The sequence below is a fragment of the Panthera onca genome, chromosome B2 (genome assembly GCF_046562875.1).
Source record: "Panthera onca isolate mPanOnc1 chromosome B2, mPanOnc1 haplotype 2, whole genome shotgun sequence".
Classification (NCBI taxonomy): Eukaryota; Metazoa; Chordata; class Mammalia; order Carnivora; family Felidae; genus Panthera; species Panthera onca.
This window is the reverse complement of record NC_138343.1, coordinates 117,550,095-117,567,545: the sequence shown is the minus strand read 5'-3', so window position 1 is coordinate 117,567,545 and position 17,451 is coordinate 117,550,095. Positions and strand designations below refer to the sequence as shown.

At 41.4% G+C, this 17,451-nt stretch overlaps 1 protein-coding gene across 23 annotated transcripts in view; it reads left to right on the top strand.

The window, feature by feature from the left end:
• Window positions 1-17,451, top strand: part of EPB41L2 (erythrocyte membrane protein band 4.1 like 2) — a 220,544-nt gene that overhangs the window by 187,031 nt on the left and 16,062 nt on the right. For 8 of the 23 annotated variants that reach the window (XM_078447318.2, XM_060616644.3, XM_060616637.3 and 5 more), the window contains 7 exons: window positions 3,075-3,242; window positions 5,298-5,351; window positions 5,558-6,124; window positions 8,072-8,194; window positions 9,923-10,021; window positions 11,848-11,928; window positions 15,813-15,922. In XM_078447318.2, the coding sequence (XP_078303444.1) occupies window positions 3,075-3,242; window positions 5,298-5,351; window positions 5,558-6,124; window positions 8,072-8,194; window positions 9,923-10,021; window positions 11,848-11,928; window positions 15,813-15,917 (1,197 nt within the window). In that variant the 3' untranslated portion in view covers window positions 15,918-15,922. The remainder of the gene's footprint in view (window positions 1-3,074; window positions 3,243-5,297; window positions 5,352-5,557; window positions 6,125-8,071; window positions 8,195-9,922; window positions 10,022-11,847; window positions 11,929-15,812; window positions 15,923-17,451) is intronic. The other 15 variants (XM_060616656.3, XM_060616653.3, XM_060616650.3 and 12 more) reach the window with 8 other exon arrangements.

Here is a 17,451-nt window from a genome sequence, read left to right as displayed (position 1 = left end):
TCCATTGCTTTTACATTCTTAATCTTCTGTTTCTACTAATTTTGCTTAGCTGGCTGGCCATCTTGCTCCTTGCTGGGAATGTAGTGCTTAGAGTCCAGTGGGGGAGATAGGAGATCTGTTAATTAGGAATTAGAAACTCGAGAGTACTAAGAAATGAGTGTTAAGAAGATGAAATACAGTGTCGTGTTAGAAGGTGATCGGGAAGGCTGCTTTGCTCTTGTGCTCAGGAAGAGATGGCATTTGAGTTGAGACCTTAACGATGAGAAGGGGACAGACATGTGAAGATTCTTTTCATGTGTAAAGAAGAACAAACGCAATAGCCCCCAGACAGGAGCTAGTTTAAGGAACTGAAAGGCCAAAGGCCAAGGGCTTAGGAAAAGTCAGAGGTCAGAAGGTCACTCTGGATCTTAAGGACCACGCTGCCAATTTGGAATTCGAGTAGGAGTGATGGGAGGTCACTGGAGAGCTTTGGGCTGGGCAATAACCTAGTCCCACTTGCGGGACAGAGATCTCTCTGGTGCTGGATGAGGAATGGGGTCATAGGTGGGTGTGAGTGAGAGCAGAAATCAGCGAAAAGGAAAATGTGTTCCTGTTCCACAAAGTCTGATTTTGTTAATCAGTAGACCGTAGCATTCATCAGGACATACAGTGGGAGGAGGCAAAATAAATGGAAAATGAAGTCTTGCCCTAAAGGCATTGAAGGTGTAGCTGAGATGAAATATTTCCAGAGCACTGCAAATGAGAAAGATAATGTCATAAAGCTAAACCAAGTGGCATATTTATATACTTGAAAGGTTAACCTGAAATCCAAAGCCTGTCAGACTCTTCATGTAAAAATGACTTTAATATCATATGCTTTGAAATACTACATAGTTTTGAAAATTTATCCTCCAGAAGCGAGTCAGATGGCACCATCTGATCAACTTAAAATGATGTCCTTTGTACTTTTGGCAGTAGGAAACATTGGGATTTGGGTGAAGATGTTTAAAATTACTGTTTTCCTGGCTGTCATGGTTTTAGTATTGTACAATAGAAACCACGTGCAATAGAAATCATTCACTAATTGTTGTAGAACTTACATTAAAATGATCTTACGTGAAATTTCAATCTGGAATTGACCCTCTTCCACTCCCAAATGGTTTATTTATACTTGAAGTGTGTTTTTTTTTTTTTTTCCTCTCTAGCACGTGCAGGAAAATATATTCTTATTTGACATGTATGTGGATGGTTGTAACTGCAGTCATCCATCCACCCATTCATCCATTCACCCAACATTTATTGGCCACTTACATTGTAACCCCCATCCCCCACCAATAACATTTCACTACCATTAGTTGAAAGTGTGTGAGCAGTCAAGTGTACTGGAGTGTTTGGACTTTTAACAGAATATCTTTTCAATTTGTCTTTGCCACATCTTCATTTTGCTACTGATTTTGTAGGGTTTCTTGATTGTCTTTAAATTGTAATCCTTAATGAGTGTCAAATAAAAAGTTATGCAGAAGAGCCTTAATTTGACCAAATTTTCTAAATTTCTAGAATATGGATTTTAGAGATGAAAATAAAAACAGTTCTTGTCTAAAAATAAATACAGCAAGTTTTCAAAATGACTTCAATTTGAATATGATTTTGGGAGAAAGCTGGAAACCAAATCAGTTAATGTAATACATTTGCATTTAGTAAATAACGATTATATATCCTCATCTGTAAGAATTATATGCTTGTATAAAAAATTCTCATGAGTCACTTAATGTAATACATTTGCATTTAGTAAATAACGATTATATATCCTCATCTGTAAGAATTATATGCTTGTATAAAAAATTCTCATGAGTCCAGTAGAGATTCCATAGACTGTAGTTTTAAGGTACTTATGAAGATATTTTATTGAATAATTAAATGCATGGCACTTATTTGAACTCCCCAGTGCTCTCTTACTGGGAAGGACACTCTCTACCCACCCGACCCAGAGGGATGGTGTAATTACGGAGATTGTAATTAAGCTGAATTAACCTAGAAGATGTTTTTTCTCTCCTGAATATTGCAAGTGCTTCTGCACCACACCCACTTCATGTCATTGTCCCTACTCCTCACCCTTCTTAGTGTACTGTTTCAAGTGGCATCTCAGAAATGCCATTCATTCATTCATTCATTCATCTTTAAGCTCTCGGAGCACTCAAGTTTTTGAGGAAGCATTCTTACACAATTTTGACGTTCGCTTTATGGTGACTCTTTACTGTTGGCATTACAGGTACCCGGGACAGTCCCAGGCTTTCCTGTTGTGCCCTCACACAGGTTAGGGACTCCTGTTTAAGGACCACAGTGTGAACATTAAATGTGCCTTTGTGGTTTTTCAGGGACAGGTGATTTTCACGTCACTCCCTTGAATTTCCGCCTCTGAGTCTGTCTTCCTGTTGAGAATTTTTTTCTTTACCTGGTTCTTGCTGAACAAAGCAAAGCACTGTTTCTTCATTCCATGGCATATTTAGCGTGTGTAGGGATTTCCATGGGTTGCTGTCAGAGCACACGTTGTACAGACCATTCCTATGGTACGTCACCCTGGGGGAGCTAGCATGGGCAGGGAAGGCCGTGCACAAGATGGAATGTCAAGTGGACCTCAGAGAGATGACAAAATTAGCAGGGCCCAGGGAGGCAGGAGGGTGGGGGTCATTCAAGCTCTTACACAGGAATTCGTGTTGCAAGAGTAGGGGCCACCGAGGAGACCGTTCTGTACAGAAAGAGGCTGACGCCGAGTAGCTACTTCAGGAATATGTGAAAGTGTTCGGTGTGTGGGTAGATCGGTTGTGCTCAGTTTGTAAATAAAGCTTCAGTGATAAACCAAGGCATTTGAGCTGTTTCCCGTAGGTTAGAGCTATCAGAATCTCAGAGTGGAAAGCTGGCATTTAGGCAAAACGCCAATATATGCCTGCTCGAATCTCGCAGAACCCTCGCCTTTCTTTTAGTTTGTGCTGTTCTGTGATTCTTTCTTGTGTAACCTTTCCTTTCTTTCAATAGGTCACTGCTGTCTGTTCTGACTTATTGTTAATTCTTTGCTCTTCCTTTTCTGACCTCTCTAGAGCCTAGAAGAGGAGATAATGTCAATTTTGTTTAGTGAAAAGGGCTTTTCTGGTAGCATGAAAGCCACCTTCACCTCAGCCACCACTTGGACAGCAGAGGGCACTGTTGTGAGCTCTAATGCGCCTTCTGAAAAGCTTTCCTCCTCGCCCTTCTCACGGTTGCCAGAGGTGCATTTTACTTTGTTTCCCCTGTTTTTGAAAGCCACATATGAAAAGTGATTTTTATTTTTTGAATATTTAGGAACCCCTCTCTCCGGTGCTTTCATTGGTAAAATTAACTCTTCCTGGGAGAAACATTCAAGAAATAATGACTGAATTTGGACATGTGGGAAAACTGTACAGATTGGATGTTTCTCCTGTGGCTTTTGGTTCCCTGCCCACCCCCAAAATCTGCCTAAATTCAGAGAATCCTTTAAAACCACTAAGGAACAGAGTCTGAGTTGTTTTGTGAAAGGCAACCCTCAATCTAGTAGAAGCTAAGTATGTTCCGCAGAAAAGTTTTTAAAGCCTAAATGTCTTTCAGGCATCTTCTGATGGCTGATTATTTTTTACCATTCTGCTTATGTCCACAAATATGAAACGTTTGCCATTCTCAGTGAAATAATTATTTTCATTTTTTGGAATGACCCTAAGAGATTCCCTGAACTTGGGCAGAACTCATCTGGCTGTCTGGGGTTAAATAATAAATAATTTACTGACCTGGCATCACAATAATGGAATGTCTGCTTTAGAAATGTTCTGATCACTGGATATCTTTACTGATAAAGAAGTTTATAGTTACAGTTAAATGTTATTTATCAAAAGAGTTTCAGAGAGTTCCAGTTTAATATCTGAAACCTCTGGGTTTTCCATAAAGCTGGGAGGATATCTTTTTTTTTTATCTGTCAGTAACATAATTTTTACATGGCACTAATTTGGGGCAGTGAAAACATTTCCTTACTATGCATCTAAGAATAACAGCACGGATCAGAGAGAGTGAGTATATCCTGATAGGTGCTGTCAGAAGTGTGCCTTTTTAGGGCCTTTTGCTCATGGTTGTTGTCCACATCCCTGGTGCAGATAAATTTGGGATGCTGCTGTCTGTTCTAGGAAACGGCTCCAATCCAAGTAGTACCTTGGTAGCTTTGGAACGGGGTTCACGTCTGCCCCGATGGTTCAGAGGCGCACTGCCCTGCTCCATTCAGCATGGAGATACCATCTAAATAAGCAGGGCTACTGTCTCTAGCAGAATTACTTTTAAGTTAGATCACAGGCTGTCATGTCACCTGAATGTTAAAAAGCCTAGCCAGGCTTCATTTTTGCCCATGCAGAGTAGCTGTCACCGCGCCCCCCCCCCCCCCATTTTAAAATAAGTTTAAGAAAAATTGTAAGCTTTGAAAACTCCTTTGTAAGAGTTTCTACACTGGTGATTATAGACCTTCATATCACTAATGTATTTGGTCAACAGGCACTTATTAAACATTTAGGTACTGTACTACTTAATTAGAGTAAATTTACTCCCAAGAAGTAGATGTCTGCAGGGGACAGGAATAAATATCTCCGATAATAAACTTGGTTCATTTTGGTTTCCAAAGATGCTAGTTGGAGAAGTTGAATTCTAAGAAAACACTTGGAGCCATCATTGACATCCACCCTAATGTTAAAATATCCCTTTTGCTAATCTATAATGTAGTTGGGGAGGTTAATAACCATTTCTGAAACGACAACATTTTTATGTTAATAGCTATGTGAGACCCACTATAATTTTGCCCATTATAGCTGATTTTTAAAGGAGCCAGCAAAAAATAAAGGTGCCGTCTCATTAGTGCTATATTCATTTAGGAATCAGGGTTTCAGGCCAGGCTTCATAGTCAGATTAAAGTCAAAACTGTTTATTGAACAGGTTTTAGAAGTTTCACAATTTCCACTTTAAAGTAATCAGTGGGCTTTGGTACAATTCCGTTTTCCTCTCTACCTTTTCAACTAAATAAGTAGAGCTTACAGGTATAACCATAATAAAAAGCATTTTATTTCTTTGGGAGGACGCTGGCAATTTTGTGCTTTCGTTTCCTTTCGTAAGCTTTTTGCATTTGTGTGGATTGTCCTTCACGTGACCTTGAGCAAAGGTTTTTGTAGCTGTCGATTCTCGCTGTTCTGTCCTCGCGGTGTCAGATGTTTGTTTTGGTGGGTGTTGCGGTGTAAAACTTTATTGATTTGTGTCCTCGGTTGCTTTTTGTTCCGCAGAAACGTGCTCCCGAGTCAGAAGGGCCTTGCACTGGAGCCAGTGATGCTGCTAAGGTTCTCCCCTTTTCCATGTTAACACCATTGCCCGATGTTTCCGACTCCCCTCACGTTCTCCCCGCTTCCCTTTCAGTCAGCCATCATAATCATCTTTTGTTTCTCTCCATGCCATGAACCTACCATCAGCTAACTTTGGTTTCCGTCGTGCTTATTTATTCATATATTTTTGTTTCCCCTCATCCGTTTTTTTTTTCCCCGTACAGAGTTCACATGAGACTCTGAATGTAGTGGAGGAGAAGCAGCAGGCAGAGGTTGGGAAAGACGAAAGAGTAATCACAGAAGAAATGAACGGTAAAGAGCTATCACCTGGGAGTGGTCCTGGGGAGACCCGTAAGGTGGAGCCTCTGACGCAGAAAGACTCCACCTCCCTGTCTTCTGAGAGCAGCAGCGGCAGCGAGAGCGAGGAGGAGGAAGACGTGGGCGAGTACCGGCCCCACCACCGTGTGACCCAGGGCACCATAAGGGAAGAGCAGGAGGAGTATGACGAAGAGGTGGAGGAAGAAGCCGGCCGAGCAGCCAAGGTAGTAGAGAGGGAGGAAGCAGTGCCAGAAGCCAGCCCAGGCAGACAAGCAGGTGCCAGTGTAAGCGCAGTAGAAACAGTGATCCGGGAGAAGGTAGTGGCCCCAAAGCTATCTGCAGAGAAGAGTGTAAACGAAGGCGCTATTAAGCAAGACATGAGCGAAGAAACAGAGGACGAGCAGCATAAAGTTAACGGAGAGGTGTCTCATGTTGACATTGATGTGTTGCCACAAATTATTTGTTGTTCCGAGGTAAATGGGAGACCCCGAGCGGGGAGCTAAACTCTAGAGCTGTTTCTCAGGTGGAGACCACCTGCCTTCCTCCTTCTCCTGCCCTCCCAATCCTCCTCGGGCTGTTTCCAGCGAGATTCCGGGCTTTGTCTCTCCTGGGAGGACGGGGGAAAGCACTGCTTTGTTGATTCTCTGCCAGCTCGGTTCGTGGTTTCTGGCTTCTTTACTGCACCTGGACGCACCTGACAGAGTAAAACTTGCCTCCAACAGCCACACCATTCCCCCCCCCCCCCCCAACCCCCTTCTCGTTGCACATTTAAATTTTTCTTTGCATGTTTTGGATGTTTTCAACTGTTTGTCTTTACTTGCACTGCTTCCTTGTGCTAAATGCCTTTTTCGTTGGTTTAATGAGAAAATTGTATCTGTATCGTTGACAAACAGTCGGTGTGAGTGTGTGTGCGGCTGTTGTCATGATTGGGTTTGACCTTCTGGCTCGTTCTCCCTTCAACTTTAGATTTTTAGCGATGGCAACTGGTTCTGATTACCATGGTGCTCTTAGTTCAGCATCCGGCAGTGATGAAAAAACATTTCTCGAATACCGCTGTGATTGCTGGTTTTAGATTCCTGGGATTGTGTGGATCGGTGAAGAGCATTTTCTTTCCTTGTGGGCAGCCAGAGGCTAGACTGTTCGAGAGGAGGATCCTCTCCTCATTCTGTCCTGTCCTCCATTCTGGATGATTTGCAGGTTGATCATCTGTTTTGTCGATTATCTACCTTGGATAGGAGTCTTTAACATTTTCTCTTCAAGAAAGAGAACTTTCCACACTCCTGGTAGATTAAGTCTTGGTCATGAGGTACAGTGTCTCTGAATTGAGAGTCGAAGTTACATTGAGGGAAGGTTTGCTTCCGTGAGACTTTCTCGATTCTAAAATTAAATGCCCACGATGTAGGCATTATCCATATTTGCTTTCTTTGATGGGCTGGAAAATAGTGAAGTGACTTTGTCTTGAAATAATTAATTGGATTTTTACTACGTTACTTGTCAACCTCCTGTTTCACTTCAGAGAAGACATTTCAGGAGCCTTCAAACACTCTTATTATTTTCTGCGTTTAATATACGGTTGTTCCTCTTTAAATAATTACATCTGGGAATTTTCTCTCAGAAAAAGAACTGTAGTATTTTGGTAGTAGTATGGTCTGGTGTTGTATTAAACATACATGCTCTGCAGACTACAATGCTAACAGGCCGTGACCCTGTTCTTTAATGTTTTAATTGTTCAGAGCCTTAATGCCATGTTGGCGGAGTAACTCCAGATATAATGTCTTAACTTATGTAACACAAAAGAAGCACCGCGAGTTTTAGACAAGTGTGATTGAAAAAAATCATACCTGAAGATATTCTTTCCGAAAGTGGAATATCTGTGTCAGTAGGATAGAAGAGTCCTTTTGGGGGGAAGGGGCAACTCTTCATCTCCCTAGCTGATGTGGCCATTAAAGACAGCCTTCACATAAACCATGTGGTTCTTTAAAACGCAGTAAAAATTGAGACCTGTCACTTCACATAGTTCATTCCATTTTGCTTTCTGTTCCATTTTATGGTAACTTGCCCCAGAGCTAAAGTATATATTCCATGCCACATTTGACATGTAATTGGGACCATGGTAACTTGAAGTATACCATAATTTAGGAAGCCATTATGTTAGCTTATTCTTCATATATATATATATATATATATATATATATATATATATATGAAGAATACACACACACACACACACACACACACACACGCATGCATCTACTATGATGTTTGAAGGAAAGTGTCTTTCTTTTGTATCTTTTGTTTACCTATACTCTTGTGCATGAGTGCGTGCTTGGATATTTTTTTCCAATTATTTTTGAAGGCTCCATTAAACACTTTTACTTCATTACCTCTAGAATTTACTTTTCCCTTCCTTTCCACCTCAGCCACCAGTGGTAAAAACAGAGATGGTAACAATTTCTGATGCCTCACAAAGGACAGAAATCTCCACCAAGGAAGTCCCTATTGTCCAAACTGAGACCAAAACCATCACATATGAGTCTCCACAGGTACAAAAACTCTAGATTTGGACTCTTTGACTTCTTTTTTCCTTTGTTTCTGTTTTCATTTGTCTTCCAGTTTACATGTTTCTGACTTCAATGTAGCTTTCTGTATCCCCGGCTCGTAACTGCGCTTCAACTACCTAACTTGCTATATTGCTTCTTAGATTGAGACCGAGAGCTGTAGTCACGTTGGTGATCCAGTAATTACAGGGGGAAGCATCCACACGATTATTTTAGGACAGGCAGTACCTGTTTTGTTCATATTATTATAAGTCATTTTGGGAGTCTTAACAAAGTTTATTGGATCTGATATAATTTGTGGATTGGTAGAAGTTAGGTTCCCCCCCCCCCCCTCCATGAAGATGGATCCAGTCATCCCATTCCTGCTTGCCAAGTCCACATACACATCTGAGCTTCTCCTTCACATGGGATTATTTTCTGAAGACATGTTGTTGATCTTCTGTAAATATGATGCTCTGTGTCCAAATAATTACCAGATTTGTGTTTTTAATTTTAGGTAGCGATTTAGAAATTGATTCTGTAAAGACTTGAAATAAGCATTAAGATGTCTAACCATAATGGTAACAAAAAAGGGGAAAGTGTTCATCATATCAGAATGGAACTGTTTCTAAATTTGTACAACTACGTTCTCGACTGAGAAATTCGGTGTCCTTTGGTCAGATTGTACCATGGGGGAGGAGGGCAGATTATTGCCCTCTCTCAAAATATTTTTTGAAAGGTTTAATTTGAGTGTGTTTAAATATTCCTCAAAATTATTTTTAGATCTGTTATCCACATATGGGCATAGGTCCATATAAGCAAAAACAGGTTTCTTATGAATGGGTGTGGTAGGAGAGCATGTACTTGTGTGTCTGTAGTATAGTGAGTGGCCTAGTGAATACAGGTGCATGACCCAAGTGTGAGAGAAATTTTCCCATAACTTAGAAAGGCTCTGGGCTTTCTGGTTATTTCCTTGTGTCAGTGTCAGGAAGGGAGACCAGAATGGTGGTCATCACATATACTCATAGGCTATTCATTTGTTTCATATTTTTCCTGGTAAACTCTAGAACTTTCTACCATTTTTAGTATCAAAGGAAACAAGTTAAAACCTATTTAGATATATGCATGGGATTTATATATGATATAAATAGAGAACATGCATGCATACGTGTTAAAATATACATACCCCTATATATGCTCATAACAAACGATTACAGGAACAATGTCATTTAGAACAATCTACTAGAGATAAGCAAATAACCAAATCACGTAAGTTTAGTCTATCCCAGTCAGGTTCTGTTGCTTTTTAAATAAGAAAACATTTATCTGTTTTTACCGCCTGTGCTTAAAAAACAATGAACTCAGCACTTCTGGTCACTGTGGAAACTTCTCTGTCTGGTTCTCTAGTTTCTTTTTCTGTCTTCTGCAAAAGGCCTTCAGTCAAATTCTCTCCTGATTCCCTTGTAGCTTTCAGCCCCATTTTCTATGTGATTCTTCCTTTTTCTCCCTCCCAGGGTTTTGCTTCTCCACGTGCGTTTAGCCTTTGCGTTTACTCTGTTTGAATGCCAGCCAGCCTCCTGCTCAGTAAATCTACAAAATGTGGCAGATAACATTTCCTGCTGATCTGGAAGATTTCAAAAGATGCACATTCGATGGGCGAGGGGGGAAGCTCTTCTCTGACGACATAATGGAAATTAAGCATTACTTTGTATTTTTCCCCCTAACTGTCCAAAGATTGATGGCGGGGCTGGTGGTGACTCGGGGACGTTACTGACGGCACAGACCATCACATCTGAGTCCGTGTCGACAACGACGACAACACACATCACCAAGGTAAAGCAGCCCGTGGTGGTACATTGCAAACAGGATCTTTTCTGAATTGTTTCTTTGTTCCCATACACACTTCACAATAATACGCAGACAGTGCCAGTGGAGTAAAAATGCTTGGATTTAAAGTATCTGAGAAATTGGGCTCCATTGACAAATGTAGTTCTGTAAAGTACAAGGAGGTAAAAATATGTCCTGAATAACTATACATGAGACAGCTACAGGAGCAGAGAGAGAATGTGGTCCAAGTGGAGGCGTACGTTTGACAAGTACAAATCAACCCTCCTGACTGAAGCAAGTGAATGAAGACCCGTCATTCAAAATGTTCAGCAGGTTGTTCAAGTAATCGAATCTTCCCCTCATTGATTTAAGATGCTCCTACCATGGCTAGGGAGCATTTTTCCAGATCATTCTCTCCGTCTCTAACACCAGATGACCAATGATTCTTAAAGTCTGGCTCCGGACTAGCAGCAGCAGTCATTCCTGTGTGAATCCCGTGGCCCCACTCCAGATCTGCAGGAACCCTGGCGGTGGTTGTAGGAGCCCTCCAGGTGATTGTGATGCGTGCTGCCGTCCTCTGATTTCTAGCTCCAGCGTTATTTTCCCATGTTTCCCTCTGCTCCTACCTCTCATGTTTCATTAGTGCTTGAAGGTTTTTAAATGTATCTTTTATGCGGGTCTCACCCTGTGTTTCAACCAGAAACTTTGTAAATTAAAAAACGCCACATAAACGCAAGGTGGTACTGATGCTCATTTTCAAGTGTATCCAGGGGCACCTTGGTGGCTCAGTCGGTTAAACGTCTGACTCTTGATTCCGACTCAGGTGATGATCTCACGGTTTGTGAGTTTGAGCCCCATGTTGGGCTCTGGGCTGACAGTGCGGAGCCTGCTTGGGATTTTCTCTCTCTCCCCCTCAAAATAAGCTTAAAAAAAAAAAAAAGTATCCAGTTATCAAGGCTACTGATTACCTTGGTTCTTACATTAAAGTGCTATGACTTGTGACTTAGCGTATAACTTAACAGAGTTGCAGAGGTTGGATGTGTGCTTTCTCAGGACCGTGCGGTATTTGTTCATAGTTCAGCGTCACAGCCACGTGATCTCTTCAGCCTCTATCGTGTCCCAGGCTGTGCCAGCTTGTTCCAAGCCAGTCACTCTGTGGCAGTTCACACAGGACCCTGCCCCATGTCCATTCACACAGACTTTGTTAGCAGACACAGCCACATGCAGAATCTGTAATCAAATCAACATTGAGTGAATATCTTTATATCATCCTCCTGTACCTTCTGTATCTTAAACCAAATCCAAGTCTTTTTTTTTTTTTTATTACTGCACTAAACCAAATGAACAGAATTACCAAATGGATTTGTATGATGAGAATCAAGCAGTCAAAACTATAACGTCAAGCAATTCTCAAACCTAAATCAAGTACCTAAATTGTTAGGATTCCTTGTAACTCTACATAAACCAAAGAATTATTTCTTCTTTCCTCCTTTAACAAGTGGGCCACTTGGGAGTAAAGAAATTCAGGGAAATTGTAATGGAATGTCCCAACAGAACTGTTTGGATTTCATGGCATCTGATCTGTCTTATCTTAATCTCACCTGAATCTTGATAAATTAGTTTTAAAGTTGCTTTCAGTTGAGGAATACTTACAGATGCTACCACTTTAACAATAGGAATCTCTATCGAGGTTAAAAATGGTGTTTCCAGAACATCAGTCTTCTCCCCTCAGTGCACGTTGTCTTAACGGTCAGAAGGTCTGAGTGTGCTCCGTTCTCTTTCCCCCCATTATGTATAAACATGCTTTAATGATTGCTGTCTCCCCCCTTTAGACCGTGAAAGGTGGAATATCTGAAACAAGAATTGAGAAACGCATCGTGATCACAGGAGATGCGGACATCGATCATGACCAGGTAAAGACCTGAAGTTCTGGTTCTGAAAGTGACCACGTCTCTAAGTTTGGCATGTGCCGTCACATCCTGTCCCTGTGTCATTCCCCTTCTCCCAGTGCCTCCTGGAAGAATCTACGTCCTCAGCGTGGCACTGATGCTTCCCACGCTAGACACAGCCTGTCCTTTCAGCCTGCCTGATGCTGAACCCGCATAGAACATGGATTTTGCTGCTTATTTCACACTGGCTTTACATGCACTTTTGAGTCAAAGTAATGGAGAGGATTCCCGGCATCTATTAGGTATTCATGTGGGCCTGGCCTAAAGTCAAATCATGGATTAAAGAATGAATGGCAGTTCAGTGACACTGGCTTTCCAAAGCTAAGTAAGAAAAGCCACCAAGTTTGACTTGTGCCTACTTTCAGGAACTTATACAGTATTTTTCTTATAGCCTCAGGAAAGTTGGACTCTTTACCACTAGATGTTTCCCCCAGTTATTACTATTACCGAGGGGTGGGGGAAGGAAATCTGAGGTCTCTTCCGAAGTGGAAGATTACACGGATTCAGAAAAATGTTTAAAAGAATCGTGCTTTCTTTCCAATGTTAGCTTGAGCAGAATGCGTGGCTTTAAAATCCAGGTGACGCGTGGAACTGTGGGATACTTTGAGGGTGGCTTCAGTGTTGGGCTGTGGCCCCCAAGTGACGGGAGCTTTTTGTTTTGTCATTTTCTCAGTGATTTTAACTCCACTTTAAAGGAAACCAAGCTGTTTTCTTAATAACAACTCGCAGGAAAAGGAATGTTTAGTTGACCGTCTTGGCCGGGGAGTAGGAACAGATGATAGTTACCCAGCTTTGAGCACAATATCAACTTCAGGAAAGAGGATTTTAGAGGACAAAACTTCTCATTTAAAAAAAGCTCACTCTATGTGACCAAAGAGAGATTTTCTTCCATGCCTAAAAAGAAAATCACATTTTTTAAAACCCTGTAAACATGATTTTACTTACATATTTCCTAATGTGTTTCTTCATTCCTCGAGAGCTATCAGTGGTTCAAGGGTTGTCCTGACCCCTGAACCTTGACTTTGTAATAGAGATTCCTAGTAGAGGACAATACCTGTGCCTGTTCTCCACGGGAAAATGAGTGACCCCGTGGAAACCAAGCTGCCAGTTCCCCAGACAAAGGATTTCTTCCCTTCACTGGGGCAGTCTCTCCTACCCTGTCTCTCCACTGACCTTGTGCCCTTTCAGACTTTCTGATGTCACGTGTTCCCTTCGAGGGTACTCTCAGGCTTTATTTCATGTGTATTCTTTGGTCTTTGACCTGAAAACTCAAATCTAGATAATACTGCTTCTGAACAGCAAATAATAAAAACATGGTCTGAAATTGAAGTACCAAAATAACACCTATTCCTGACTCTTAGATTAGGAAAAAACCCTGCAGCTTTACGTGTGACAGTAGGGACACGACCTTGTCGGTGTGATGTCGTGCTTCAGCCCATTTTAAACCCAAGGTCAGATACCCCATATGAAGAGAACAGATACTTTTTTGTAACGTTTTCATGTTTTAATTCTAAGATGCATAAACTTGTTAGAGTACATTTAATTGTGGCTTCTGGTATGCTTGTCACCAGAAGCTGATGAAGCTCCCTCTCCCTTTTAGCCTGTAATGAGACCATGCAAGTATTTAAAATTAGAGTGAAATCACTTCCCTGCCAAAAACTGAAACTGATCACATAGTGACTTGAATATCATTGACCCATTTTTCGGTTCCTTTCTGTACATTAAAAGAATTTTAATAGTGGAAAGAAACCCTTCCTCTGAGCAAGATAGAAAAAAAAGGAATCTCTTTTGTGTTGGCAGATTAAAGAGGCATGCATTTAGGACACTTGCTTTGCGGCTGGTGCACCTGTGTGTGTCCCGATGCCCCGCTGTGTACCAGGGACATAGGACACTGCAGTTACCCACCAGAGTGTGTTTCTTTCCAATAAAATAACTTCTTAGTTTGCAGGATGATGTGAGATAGTTCCCTCACAATCTTTACTGTTGCTTTAATAGATTACCATTTTACAGTATTTAATTTCATACACTGGTACTACAGACTGAACGGAACTAATGGTAAACGGATTTCAAATGTGCTTGAAGACGATTAAGCAGTTTTTGGTTTCCCTACTTTTCTGCTCATTGAAGCATGTTTCACACGTACTCCCTTCCCTTGGGCATCATTTTCTATTTCCCCTTTCACATTTGTACTAGTTTAATGTAGGCAGACCTGTGTAACGAACATGAATTAAAAAGTATCTGACAGGTTGTCTGTAGCTATGTTTGGCTCCCATCAGAGCTGTCCTTCTCCCAAATTGGATTCCAGAAACCAACATGGAGTAGACCGTTTTGATTGTTCTGATCTCTCACTTCCCTCTGAACACAAAAATGCGGAGCCACTCTGCTGTTCCCCGTTTCCCATCCCCTTTCCCATCGCAGCCATAGAGACACGGAAACATTTTTGACCTCCTCTGAGATAAGCCGCTGCCCTTCTCCCCACCCGTCTTGCCTTCCGGCCCTCAGACTCCCACAACCTGACAAACACTTGGGCTGCTCAAATCGGAGAGTCCCCTGGTTGAGTTCTCTCTTGCCCTGACACAGGTGGGTCACCAGAGTTTATTCCCTAGTGGAAATTCGAGCACCCTCAACTGTCTTCCAAGCTTCTGTGTAAAAATTTTTGGCATAAAAACAATTTCTTTTTTTGCAGCTTTACCTTTCTGTGTGTGTGGAATGAGGCTTGGGGTTTTGTTCAGTAACCTTTCAGCTGACAGAAACTGTACCACAAACAACAAATGCGGTTGTGCCCTTCAGCAGATGACAGAGAAACAGGAAAACTTGGGCTGCTTCTTTCAAAGGCAGAGTGTCCATATGAGATATGGTGCTTTCCATCCTTGAAGCCTTCCCTTTCTGTTCCAGAATTCTTTCTTAGATTTTGAGTGGTGTTTTATGGTGTTTTACTTTCTCCCCAAGACATCTTTAAACACCTTACCCTCAGAAAAATAGGATCTTTCCACTTTGTCACAACACTTGTATGCAGCTTGCTTTCTGATAAAATACAAAGAAACTTCGTTTTCTCACCGTGCGGTCTGGGAAGAGCCTAGGAGCCAGTGGAGTGGCGTCCCAGTCTTGCTCCTGCCCTGTGGCCCAGCCGCAGGATGGCCTCAAGCACGACCTGTTGACCTTTGTGCCTTCAGTGTTTTCGACTGTAAAATAGAGACCTGTACTTGCTGAAGAGTAGTCTGTTTCTGTCCTTTCACTTTGCAATTGTATGTTATCAGTGTTGCTGCTGTTTTTATTGTTCTGTGCCCTAGAAGTTTATAGATCTTTTTCCTGCAACATAACAGCTCAACAAACATCTTACCTCAAACAGCTAGTGAGAAACCACAAGGGTAGCTTGTGATCTGGTCTGGTTTGGTCTGGTCCTGTGTCTTGGCATTTGAGCTGTGTGACAGCAAGTACCCATGGGTGAATAGACAGGCTGTTACATCATTCCTCCGATCTGCACAGTGAACCTCAAAATGATCCTCACGACCTTAGCGTTAGTCTCAGGTTACAGGTGAGAATATGAAGATCAGAGAAGATCTGTTTTCTCCAAGTCTCGTGGCGAGTACGGGGCTGGGCTTCAGAGTCTGCATGTCTCTTGTACATGTATCATTTGAAAAGACTGGGGGGAAATGGGAAATTTGGGGAAGTGAGAAGCATTCTCTAAAAAGAATTATGAGCCCACTTAAAATCCCTGCTCCCTCAAAGAAAGCAATAAAGCCATCTTTGCTTGCCATGGAATCCCAGTTCATCAGCGTACGTCTGTCTTCCCAACCTGGGAAGCAGCCCGTTGCTGTGCTCACAGTGCTCTCTCCTGACTCTGGCAGGCGCTGGCCCAGGCCATCAGGGAAGCCAGAGAGCAGCACCCCGACATGTCGGTCACGAGAGTGGTGGTGCACAAAGAGACGGAGTTGGAGGAAGGGGAAGAGTAAGTAAGGTAAGCGTCTGTATCCTCTGGGGCTTCTGTCTTGACCGTTTGCGCTCCTCAACCCGCCGAGGGACATGAAATGTACTCCCTCACGGTGTCTGTCTCCTGTGGTCCATGTGATTTTTTCAGATTTTATTATCCCAAATATATCTACTCACGTTACCTGCATATAGTTATTAACTCTGCTGTCCAATGGACATGTAATGTTAATAACTGTCATGTACTGAGGGCTGCTAATAATTGACATTTCTATATTGCTTTACTGTTGGCAAAGTATATCAGTATAGGGGCACTTGGGTGGCTCAGGCAGTTAGTTGTCCGATTTCAGCTCAGGTAATGATCTCACGGCTCATGAGTTCAAGCCCTGCGTCAGGCTCTGTACTGACAGCTCAGAGCCTGGAGCCTGCTTCTGATTCTGTCTCTCCCTCTCTCTCTGCCCCTCCCCCACTCACACCCACTGTCTCCCCCACCCACTGTCTCTCTCTGTCTCTCTTGTCTCTCTCTCTCTGAAAAATAAATAAAAACATTAAAAAATAAAATAAAATTTATATGTATATATAAAAAAACCAAACCAAGGTATATCAGTATAGGTTGTCTTAATTGACATTTACGATGACCCTTTGAAGAAGGTGCTATTGCCTTCATTTAGATGAGGCGTTTTTATTGTAGGGGGCACAAAAGGGAGATGAGTTAATTCCTTTAAATATACATGAAAAATTATATATTAGAGAATGAACCAAAAAGGAAAAGATTGCTTTGGCTATATAAAAAATTTAAAACTTAAACCAAAGTAGAAGATAAATGACAAAGTTCAATATGCCTGGCAGAGAAGGAGTCCATATCCTGAATATATTATGAACTCTTGGGTCTCATCAAAAAATTAAGCATGTAAGTAGAAAAATGGGCAAAGAGTTAAGTAAACCACGTAGAAACTAAGTGAACAATAAAAAATGTTCAGCCTCACTATTTAAATCAATACAAATTAAAAATTTAGTGTACAAGTTTTCACTTATAAATCTGGCAAATTTTGTTTTTAACTAGTGTTGGGGAGGTTAAGAGAGGAAAAATAATAGTCCTGTGCAGCTTTATAAATTAGTAATATTTCCTAGAGAACAATTTGGCAAAACCCACATTAAAGGTACCTACCATTTAAACCATTGTTAAGAATTTATCTTAAATAATCAGAGATGTATACAAAAATTTACTTACAAGAGTATCATATATATGTATATATATGTGCATGTGTGTGTATGTGTATATATGTGTATATATATGTATATATATATACACACACACATATATATATGTGTGTATATATATATATATATACCCAAACACACACAGTCACACGGACAGTCTAAATGGCCAACAGTAGGGATTGGTTATATCTTAGGCTGTTTCCGTGTGATGACTAAAATATAGCCACTAAAAGTTGTGCTAAAGAATTCTTAGTGAAATGGGTAAATGTTCATAATTACGTTTGTATTAGGATTTTAAAAGGTAGGTTTTTTGCATAGCACATATACCAAGTTGCTTTT